Raw genomic sequence first — 11500 nt, 5'->3', positions numbered from 1 at the left:
TGAGTAGAAAATGAAGGCTAATCATGTTTTGGGTGTACTATTCCTTTAAGACTTACTGAGTAGCTTGAATCCTTTTGTATCCAGCTGCATGATTTTGGAAAATTTAAGGACAGTGCGCTAAATGATATCCAAAATCAGAGGTCAAATGCCAATCCTAGAGCCACACCAGAACCTTGACATGCTTCTTAAAGAGCCACTCCTTAGTTATCCTGGTTGTGTGCTTGGGTCATTATGCTGTTGGAAGACCCAGCCTTTACCCATCTTCAATGCTCCAACTGAGGGAAGGAGGTTGTTCCCCAAAATCTTGCAATACATGGACCCGGTCATCCTCTCCTGAATACAGTGCAGTTGCCCTGTCCCATGTGCTGAAAAACACCCCCAAATCATGATGCTACCACCCCCATGCTTCACTGTAGGGATAGTGTTCTTGGGATGGTATTTATCATTCTTCTTCCTCCAAACACGGTTAGTGGAATTATGACCAAAAAGTTCTATTTTGGTCTTATCTGACCACGACTCCTCTGGACCATCCAAATGCTCAATAGTAAACCTTAGGCAGGCCTTGGCATGTGCTGGTTTAAGCAGGAGAACCTTCCATGCCATGCATTATTTAAAATCATGGCGTCTTATTGAATTATCAAGAGTAACCTTGGAAACGGTGGTCCTTGCTCTTTTCACGTCGCTGGACAGCTCCTCCCATGTAGTTCTAGGCTGATTTCTCACCTTTCTTAGGATCATTGAAGCCCCACAAGGTGAGATCTTGCATTGAGTCTGAGGCAGATTGACAGTCATGTTTAGCTTCCATTTTCTAACGATGCTCCAACAGTGGACCTTTTTTCACCAAGCTGCTTGGCAATTTCCGCATAGCCCTTTCCATCCTTGTGGAGGTGTACAATTTAGTCTCTATTGCCTTTGGAAAGCTCTGTGGTCTTGACCATGTTAGTAGTTAGATTCTTACTGATTGTATGGGTTGGAAAGGTGTCTTTATGCAGCTAATGGCCTCAAATAGGTGCATCTAATTTAGGATAATAAATGGAGTGGATGTGGACATTTTAAAGCCAGACTAACATTTTTTGGTTTTTTTTGGATCAAGTCTCTTACAGTGGACATGCACCTACGATGTGAATTTCAGATCCCTCCAAAATTTCTAAGTGAGAGAAATTGCAAAATAGCAGGGTGTTCAAATACTTATTTGCCCCACTGTATATATACTATTTACTTTGACATAATTATGTCCTTGCAGCCCTGGTTTGTAAAATATTCTACTTGTTTTAAACACATCTTTTGGGGAGAACTTTCTCCTTCTTACTTTTGCAGTTGTGTTTTTTTTTTTTTATGTTTACGCTAATAGCATCTAGCCGTGCTCATCGGATAGATGTTAGTTTTTTATATATTGTGGATAGCAGTAAAAAAAAAGTCAATTTTAAGAAAATATTTGTTTTTAAATGGCATATTGTTTCAGTTTTTTAAACCTACTCTTTAAATACGGACATACTTATCTATGTGAACTGGGAAACAACAAGCAGTTAAAAAGTAGAATAAACAGACATAATATTGTGAATGACTTAAAGCTGTTTGTCCACTTTGCAGTGTTCAATACAACAGAAGATGGGTGGCTCATATACAATGACAGTCAATACTACATCAACAAAGAAAGATTACCGATGGAAGCTGCAAGAGATTACTGCAGAAAGAACTACGGAGAACTTGTAGTCATAACAGCCGAAAGTGAGAGGAAGTTCATCTGGAAACAAGTGAGAAATGCATTTAATTGCTAGACATGGGAGGTCAAAATGACTGACAATTATATCTTAATACTTTAGTCTTCTGCCAAAAAAAGGTTTGATTTATGTAAAGTTCTCTGATGTGTATGTTTCCACAGATAGCAAGGAACTCTGAAGGACAATACTACATTGGCTTGATTGTGAACTTGGATCAATCCTTTAGGTAAATATCAATTATCAATTAGAGCAATTTAACAGAAAGCAGAACCTTCTCTTGGGTACAACATTTATCAGTGGAGCAAATGTCTTTCTATATTATATATTTTCTAATGTCTCCTGTTCTTAGCTGGGTAGATGGAACACCAGTCACTTACACTGCTTGGGAAAACAATGAGCCAAACTTTGCCAACAATGATGAAAATTGTGTAACAATATACAGCAACATGGGTAAGTATAATACCAAAACAATGCTGTTTGTTTAATCTAATATTTCACCTTATTTTGTAAATGTTTGATCATGTAGGCTATTGGAATGACATTAACTGTGGCCTGGAGCTACCTTCTGTTTGCAAAAGAAGCAGCAGCTTTATTAATACCACAATGGCACCGACCACGGCCGCCAAAGGAGGATGTGCACCTGAGTGGCTTTCCTTTAGAGGAAAGGTAATTATTCCTTTAAAATACAAAAAATAACATATTTTGTATATATTTTAGACTCCACATTGTTGTATCCATGAAAAATGTTTACATATTCTGAGTATGTTAGAACTTACATATGAAATGTGTCCTGTAAACTCAGTGCTACAAATTCTTTGGGGACAAGAAGAACTGGCAGAATGCCAGAAGCCACTGCCAAAAAGAGGGAGGTAATCTGGTGTCCATTGCAAACGAAAAAGAGCAAGGTAAGCACCTACTGTACAGTGCGAGATGCAGAGATCCAAACATGCATCTCTGCATGCTTTACGTTTTTTTTTTTTTTTTTTTTTTTTATCATTGTTGTGTGTTTATCTAATTTTTTTCTTACAGTGTAACCTACAATGCTTTAGTTGAATTAAGCAACGATGTTGGTTCCTGAATTAATTTTACATGTGATTGTTTATACTGGCCAAGATATAAAAGGTGCATTGAAGAAACTACACTTGTCTAAATGAAGACTGGTAAACTATTACAAATTGCCTATCCAGATATACTTTTCCTTTTTTTTATTTTGGGGGGAAAAAGGAACAGCACCAGCTTTGCATCATGCAAATACTTATGTGTTTTTTATTCAAGAAAATGCAAATTTTGCTATACAAAAAAGATTAAAAAAAAGTTTATATACACCAAACATCTATCCTGATAGTGTTTTGGTCCTTTTGAGGTCAAATACATCCCAATTCCACATCTGCCCTTTCCCCTCAAGGTTATGGAAAAATTTGTCCTGCCACAGCTATAGCATTCCCGCTAATTGCATGAAATTGCTGAAACATTTCAATCAGACTTCAGGTCCTATTACAGCACAGAATCTGCTTTGCTGAAGGTCCTTGGTATCATCCTCATATCACTGGTCTTAATTTTCTACCTTTTACTTCACTGGTAAGAGACCGAGGTGTGATTTTTTTAAAGGCACTTTAAAGTTTGACGAACTCGTTAGAACCAGTGGTTATAGAAATTTTCCCTATCAAAAGTCAAGGAATTAGCCAGTTTATCCTTCATAACCTTCAACTGTTCCAAAATGGATCTGTTTGGTTTCTCTAATATTTTCCAAGCTCTCCCATATTACCTCAATTTTCTCTCTACTAGTTCCCAGTTTGCCTTAGGATAGGCTTGCTATTTGGTATTAAAGTTGTAAATCACCTTTTCCCAGAGTATTTGTCTAAATTAACTGTTAAAGCTCTGCACTCATCTGAGTTCAACCGAGCATGTAGAACTAGGTACAAAAGATGGGCTGATCATTTTTTAAATTTAAGTCAATTGTTTTTATATATAACTCCGATAACTGTTCTTGAATTTGTGCTATTATGCATTTTTTTTTTGGTTTTTATCTCTTCATCTTGCCATTTATCCATTTTATAAATAAAAACGCAACCAGGTCATGGTAATATTTCAATATAGAAGGCTAAAACCTTTTCATTTGAATAATCCCAATTGAATGCATCAAAATGCACATCAAATCCACAATGTTATCTGTACATCTCCATAACTTTAACCCCTGCATCTATGAGCAACAGCAGTCATACTGTACTCTTAGTGCTTTTCAAGTGTTATGCCCTTTGGGGAAAAAAAGGAGACATTTTTTACACCTTTTTTTCCCACTGGATTTTCATTATTCAATAAATATTCACATATAGAATTTACTTAATGAACAAACTGAACAAAAACAGTCTAAAACACATCACCTCTATTTTGGGTGTAAACAATTTTAATACAAAAACTATTGAAGCACTATTTTAGTTTGTACTTTTGTATTTAGTTTTAGAAATAAACTTTAAGATTTGCACACATTTTAACCGATGACCAGAAAAAGTCCTGTCATCTGGAGAAGTACTGTGATTACTCTGCAGCCATTGGGTTTATCAAAGATGGACAAGAAACTGAGTACAGAGAGTTGGTGAACCGCTTTGTGGCATGGAGTGGAAAGAATCATCTGATCCTGAATGTCTACAAAACAAGGGAGATGACTGTAGATTTCAGAGGAAACAGGGACAAGTTGAATCCTGTCAACATCATGGGAGAAGAAGTGGAGATGGTTGAGGAGTATAAATAGCTTGGTGGTAACCTGTAGAACAGACTAGCCTGGAGACACAACTGTGAAGCCGTCTACAAGAAGGGACAGAACAGATGGTTCTTCCTAAGGAAGCTTAGGGAGAAAAATCTGCTACGTCCATTCTTAGGTCCTTCGGCATATGCAGCAAAACACTACTTATCTTCTATAAGTTTGTTGTGGAGAATGTGATCTCTTCTTCCATCATCTGCTGTGGTAGCAGTATTAGAGCTAATGACTTTTAAAAAAAGGTCAACTGGATAATTAAGAAGGCCAGCTCTGTTCTAGGAAACCCTATTGAACCTCTGAAGACTCTGTCACAAAGAAGAATTATTCTTAATGTGAAGAACATTATGGACAACATGGTGCTCACACCCTCTTCAGAAGATTTTTAAACAATAATGTATTCAGTAAGGGGCTTCTGCAGATCCAGTGCAAGACAGACCGCTACAGAAGATCCTTCCTGCCCTCAGCTATCAACACCTACAACATTTGTTTATTAAATTAACTTATGAGTTACTGCAGCATTTAATTTCCCTTGGTATTTAATCAAGTGTTTTTGAATTGAACTGAACTGAATGTTGAAACTAAAGAAATAGCTTCTCTGAAGTTAAGAATTTATTTTTTTTTTTCCAGCATTCCTAACAGCACAGAGCCTAAGCCAACAGGATGATCTTTGGATTGGCATGAATGATATTAACTGGGAAATGCGTTTTGTTTGGACGGATGGCAAAGGCATATCGTTTACCAACTGGGCAAAAGGGCACCCTGCATCATCACCTGATGGACGCTTTTTTCAGGATGAGGTTTTTACACAAGATTAGCTTTTTAAATACAAACACTAATTGGTAGTTATATCTCATTTGGGTGAACTTTAATGTGTTTAGTTTTTAAATTATGTTTATCTAATGTTTTCTTAAATTATGTTTTCTGCTCTCTGAGGCATAGTTTTTTTTTTTGATAAGTAGTTAAACTAAGAATGTTGACTTCTTATCTACTATTTTCAGATTGTAAAAAAAAAAAAGATTTCACTTTAAGAAAGTACTTAATTATTAACAGTGACAATACCAAATCAGTTATAAGTATAAATGCTAAACTAGATTGTAGAATTATGTTAATTGCTGAAGATGTTAGACAGCAATTACAACTATTGACTTATCAAATTAAATAAATAAAATAAATCCAAATCAATTTTGAAAAATTTAAAAAAAGGAAACAACTTTTTCTTCTTCTTCCTAACAGGTGTTTGACTGTGTGGTCATGGTCGGCAGCAGCCTTAGAATGAAAGGACTGTGGAAGGTGGAGGACTGTGGTTCCAAACGTGGCTTTGTCTGTAAAAAGAAATTTGGTGAGCAATGCACTGTCCAACAAGACATAAAGAATAGAGGGTATAAAATACAAAAATAAAAATCCCTACATTTTACTGTCATGTTTTATTGAGAAACAAAACAATCAATCAAACACATTTTGATGTTTAGGAAAGTAAGATAAATGAGAAATAATTATGAACCTATCATACCATTATAAATGTAAATACATTCCTTTGCATTTTCCAGATATAGGAAAATATGACTAAAGGAAAAAATTGTTCCAACGTTGCCAGGCGAATCATTCTTCAAAGACAGAATTTGTACAGAACTTCATGCTTTTTGGTTGTCATATAACATCTCTTTAAATCTCATTAGTACTTGAGTAGCATATCTACCCTGACTCATACCATTTCTTCAATGGTAACCTATTAATTTAGCTTGAGAAATTGTTTTTCAACTAGTGCATCTCTATCAACCTATACATGGACATCTTAACTTAATGTTATGTTTATCCTACATAAGGCCTATTTGTAGACCGAATTTTTATCTTTGTGGCTAAAGGAAAGGAAATAAGGTTAAAAGATGTGACGCAAGGACTTCTAAGATAAGCCTATCAAAAATGTCTATGTGTCATGCTTGCCCAGATTCCCAGATTGTGGTCCCACCTACCACTGTGTCACCAAATACCTTCAACATGGTTGGTAATGATTCCTACAAGGTGGTGGTCCAAAAAATGAGGTGGGATGAAGCTCGGAGACAATGCCAGGCAGATGATGCAGATTTGGCCAGTATCCTAAACCCGGTAGTCCAGGCTTTCATCACCTTACAGATATCCTTGCTTAAAGAGCCTGTTTGGATCGGCCTCAACAACAATGTGGTAAATCAATTTTTATATATTTTCACTTGAACTACCATTTAAACAAAAAGGCTTTCAATGCCTGATTAGAAAACTGCACACTCTACTTTTTTCTAGACTGGGGGTCGCTTTCAGTGGGTTGACAACTGGCTTCTCCGTTACACTAAATGGGGGAAGAATGAGCCAAAAAATTATGGCTGTGTTTACATTGATGTTGATCATACATGGAAGACAGCAGAATGCTCCAATACTTACTACTCCATCTGCAAAAGGTCACCAGGTAAGCAAATCTCTCGATTACCGTACAGTCATTTAGTTTTAAAACTGGATCACAGGCATTGCCTCCTTTTCAGACTTAGCACCAACTGAGCCGCCACAGCTTCCTGGCAACTGTCCAGAGTCCAAGAAGCAAAAAACCTGGATACCTTTTAGAGGTCACTGCTATTCTTTCATGAGCTCAGTGGTGAATAACTGGGCCCATGCATCAGTTGAATGTATAAAAATGGGTAAGTTTTAAAATTATGCACATATTTATTTATTTATGTGGCAGAATTCTTACAGTTCTGCAATTTTTGATTTCCAGGTGCATCTCTAGTAAGTATTCAGGATCCTGTTGAGGGAGCATTCATTCAAAAGAATATTGAACTGCTGCAGGACGGGGCGAAATCTTTTTGGATTGGTCTCTTCAAGACACATGATGGTAAGCTTATGAGGGTTAGTTAAAAATGATATATCTTACAAGAAGTTCACATTTTAGGAGTAAATATTGAAACTATAAAGGTCAAGAAAGAAAAAAAAAGTTGTGTTGTAACATTCTCATATCATCTGTAACAGAGGATATGGCTACAGAAAATAAAACAAATTACATTTTATGACTTATCAGTCAGTCGCGTAGGTTGGTTAGCAGCTAACCGAATGGCAATCACAGTTTGTCATAAAGTGAAATGTTAATTACCTGCAGAAATTGGAGCAACTTTTCCTTTACCAAAATCTGTATTATTTGGTATTGAGATACATTGCAGTCATACTGTTACCTTGCAAGCAAAATTAATTGCTGTGAGATTTTTGAATTCACAAACTACTTGTCAAAAGCCAATAGATGTACTGGCCTCGAATACAGAAAAAATTTGTAACAAATGAAATGCAGTGACGTGTATAACCTAAGCCAGAAGTGGCAGACTCAAGCAAAACAAACATGGCTGCGGCAGTTTGAGCTGGAATATCCTCTATTACCTTTTTTTTTAAACAAGCATAAAAAATTAGATTTGTACCTTTGTAGATAGGAAAGATGTTTGCACTTTCTTCCCGGACAGATTTGGTAAGATATTGATACTGGATATCAGTTAACATCCGCTAGTTGTAAAACAAATCAAGAATGGGGCACGTCATAGCTTTTACTGCTGCTGCGGTTAGCTAAAAGCTCAACATGGGAGGGAGGTGCCACGTGGTGATTTACCCAATGGGTTTAAAACATGACACTGAATGAGTAACCTTTTTGCGAAGACTTTCCACAGGAGCCTTTTCAGTATCAATTTGGCTTATGCCAGGTTAGTCAAACTGTAGGTATTTTCAAAAAAATTATCAAAATTAATAAAAAAAAGTTACATTTACTTATTACAGAAAATGCAGGTTATTTCATTCTCAAATCCATCCTGTCACCCTTGCCTGAATGGCTTGCAAGAACAATAGACTCACCAAATCACCTTATGTAGACCAGTAAGTGTAACTTTTTTTGTCATTACAACTATCTTGTGTTATTAGAGGTCACTTCAACCTGGGCTAAGTTTGAGTGTGGGCAGACTGATCAGCTCAAACCATGTCAAAAAGACCCGCCCTTGAAAAAATGTGCCCTCTCCACTTTAAAAAAAAATTTATTACCCTGTACCCACTCCAGAGAGGGAATGCCTACTAATTGCTTGCGAGAGAATGAACGAGCCTATTTGTCCTCGTGCACACTCTGGATTGCAAAAGTTCAGATAGAGGATCAATTCTTTTTGCTCCGTTGGTCATGTAACTCCTCCTCCAAAGCGCAGTGCCTGCGCCATCTTTGTTATTAGTCGCTGCTGTCGGGCAGTGACAGCCTATGGTGACAATCCCGAAACGCATTCCAGTATATATCTTCCTCTTCTGAGGCCTTTCTTTTCTTCTCATACACTTTGTAGACACTTTTTCTCTTACGACCCTTGGCCATTTTCAAAGAATTGAAATAAAAAAGAAATGAGAAAGGCAAGCTCAAATGACTGGCTGAAACTGTAGCTCACCACACATATACGCCTGAAAGTGCGCATGCTCAGACAAAAATAGCTATGGGGAAGAGCACATAGGACGGCCTTACGTCAACATATCACCAGAATGACTGACAATTAGGAGGACCACTTATTTTGATGATCCACCCAGAAAAAGAACATCCTCCAACTATAACTTTAAAAAGTGACAATGAAAGTGAAAAACTAACCTTTACCCAAGTTTCACAAAAAGTTCTTGGAGTAGTGCCCAAATTCAAACAGGCAAGCACAAGCAGCACCCTTTGAAAAGTAACTAAGCAAAAATTGTATGTATGTAATCCATGAAAGAAAAAAAGCACCAAAGCAAGAACTTGGAGCACAGAAGTGAAATGAAGTTGCAGTTAATTACCTCCTGGCCATACAGCCCAATTAACCTGAATAATGTTTCTCTAATTCAGATGAATGGATGTGGATCGATAAAAGCACTGTAGACTATACCAACTGGAAAACAGGAATGCCAAACACAGACACATGTGTTAACATCCATTCCGACAGTGGACAGTGGAGCACAAACAGCTGCAACAGATACAGGCCCTTCATCTGCAAAACACCTAAAGGTGAGTTGAAAATGCTATATATTACCAAATTACCTATTTGGTAAACACACTAACCTCTTACTATATATCTGCAGTTATCTCACCTACATCAAAGCCAGAGTTTGTAGGTAAGTAAATACATTTATTTAGTCCTTGAAATATTTAAAATCAATGCAGCGTATTAAATTAGATTTTTTCCCTTTTGCAGTTCAAACCGTTGAAGAAGCATCATCACATGGGTCTGTGGGAATCACCTTGGCTATTGTGCTAATTGTCATAGCCATAGTGGGACTAGGTGCCTTCCTCCTGTTCCGCAAAAGGATACGGTTACCTATGCCCACTTTGGGGGAAGGCACCTTTGACAACAAGTTATACTTCAACAGTTCAAATCAAGCTCCTGTGGACACTAAAGGACTGGTGCTCAACATTGAGCAGAATGAACAAGCATAAAGAGACAATAACAAATTATGTTTTAAATTATCTGTAGGAAAATGGCTAAACAAATATGACTACACTGATTAAAAAGATCATAATACTAGTTATCAAACTCCACTGATTTGATCACTATTGCAAAAAGATAGGGGGTAAACTCCTGAAAATATATAGTTCAGGTTTTCCTTTCAATTCCACGGCCATGGTTGTGTAAAATCCATCACCTAATAATGACTGCTTTTAAGGGCATTGGTAAAAGCATGGGTTACTCTCAGGAACTCAAGGATTTCTGAATATGCCTCAGTCGACTGTTTGTACTACATTAAAGTAAAAGTTAGTGGGAACAGTAATGACTCAGGCACAAAGTGGTGGACCACATAAAATAACAGCAGTCGCTGAGGCACACTGTGTAAAGGGGAAGCTATTTTCCTCATTCAATGGCTATAGAAATCAAAACTTCTCGTTGGCTATATGTTTGCTCAAACGTCTCATGCTGAAAACCTAATGTTCAAGTGCTATGCTTCTGAACCTTACACCACTAAGTGGAATGCAAAATATCACAGTCAGCAGTGTAGAGCAAGCAACGACAGCAGTCTAGTTATCTGGCCCCCATCTCTGAAGAAAAAGGTTTACAGTACTAATGGACCCTACCTGCCTTACATAGTCATGAAGAAATGAATGAGTGTGCATTTTTAGAAGGATTCCTTCCTAATTTCTTCCTATAGGGACTAAAATTGTAATATCATCAGAGGGTGTACTATTATCATAACAACCAGAGGCCAGTAAATTCATATATGTGTCAAGGTATGTCAGTTTATATTTCTGGATATATAGTGTATGTTTGACTTTAATATGTACAGATATTGGGGATAAATCAGTGTTATCTTGAATGTTTATATGCTCTAAATCAAAAAAGGTATAGAAGTATTTCAAGACCAACAATCCTCCTCAGCAAGACCACTAAGACCAAGACCCTTACATTGTTGTAAATATATATATAAAATAAATAAAAAATGTAACAATGAGACTCTTGTTGTTTGTTTTAATACAGAAACCTATAGAGTCACTGTAGAGTTGACAAAGGTTATTGATTGTTCATCAATCATCATCGTCAAACTGTTATCATTCTTGTAAAACATGAGAGTGAGAACAAGATCACAGACAGTGAAAAAGGACGATGTAAAAATGACAAAATTAAAAAGCTCACCAGTTTTTAAATCTTCAAAAGGTTCCTTAAGGCGGGAAACTACCTGAGCGTATTTTAATAGGAGCAATGATATGATGTTTTTTGTTTGTAAGATGCTTTTTAAAGTGAGCCTTTTGGTGTATTGTTTGTCATTTCCCATTCTTATATAATTCTTATAAGTAACTATAAAGTTAGGAAACATACAAGTAGCACTCTTGTCAGCATGGGCGTAGGTTTGCATAGGGACCATAGGGACATGTCCCTACCAAAATTTTGGACGGACCTATTTGTCCTTACCAATAATTGGATGTAAACAACATGTTTATAATTTACTATACAGCAGCCGCTTCTTTTCCTCTCGCAGCTCCTCTGCTTGGTAGCTGCAGCTGCCTGCTCTTTCCTGTCCCTTTCACATAGCAGCGCATCAA

General features: G+C 36.9%; 1 protein-coding gene across 1 annotated transcript in view; it reads left to right on the top strand.

Annotated features, from left to right (window-relative positions):
* mrc1 (mannose receptor, C type 1) overlaps nucleotides 1-10889 on the top strand; it is a 22077-nt gene extending 11188 nt beyond the window's left edge. Inside the window, exons 17-30 of the mRNA XM_015377490.1 lie at nucleotides 1591-1754; nucleotides 1883-1947; nucleotides 2071-2171; nucleotides 2248-2387; nucleotides 2524-2626; nucleotides 5104-5273; nucleotides 5710-5815; nucleotides 6422-6654; nucleotides 6751-6913; nucleotides 6987-7139; nucleotides 7217-7333; nucleotides 9317-9475; nucleotides 9550-9582; nucleotides 9663-10889. Coding sequence (XP_015232976.1) covers nucleotides 1591-1754; nucleotides 1883-1947; nucleotides 2071-2171; nucleotides 2248-2387; nucleotides 2524-2626; nucleotides 5104-5273; nucleotides 5710-5815; nucleotides 6422-6654; nucleotides 6751-6913; nucleotides 6987-7139; nucleotides 7217-7333; nucleotides 9317-9475; nucleotides 9550-9582; nucleotides 9663-9904 — 1949 coding nt within the window. The 3' untranslated portion in view covers nucleotides 9905-10889. The remainder of the gene's footprint in view (nucleotides 1-1590; nucleotides 1755-1882; nucleotides 1948-2070; nucleotides 2172-2247; nucleotides 2388-2523; nucleotides 2627-5103; nucleotides 5274-5709; nucleotides 5816-6421; nucleotides 6655-6750; nucleotides 6914-6986; nucleotides 7140-7216; nucleotides 7334-9316; nucleotides 9476-9549; nucleotides 9583-9662) is intronic.
* Nucleotides 10890-11500: the final 611 nt, after the last annotated feature.

The sequence above is a fragment of the Cyprinodon variegatus genome, unplaced genomic scaffold (assembly GCF_000732505.1).
Source record: "Cyprinodon variegatus isolate N-32 unplaced genomic scaffold, C_variegatus-1.0 Scaffold154, whole genome shotgun sequence".
In the NCBI taxonomy this organism is placed as follows: domain Eukaryota; kingdom Metazoa; phylum Chordata; class Actinopteri; order Cyprinodontiformes; family Cyprinodontidae; genus Cyprinodon; species Cyprinodon variegatus.
Note: the sequence above shows the minus strand (reverse complement) of the source record. Positions and strands in the feature narration are given on the sequence as shown.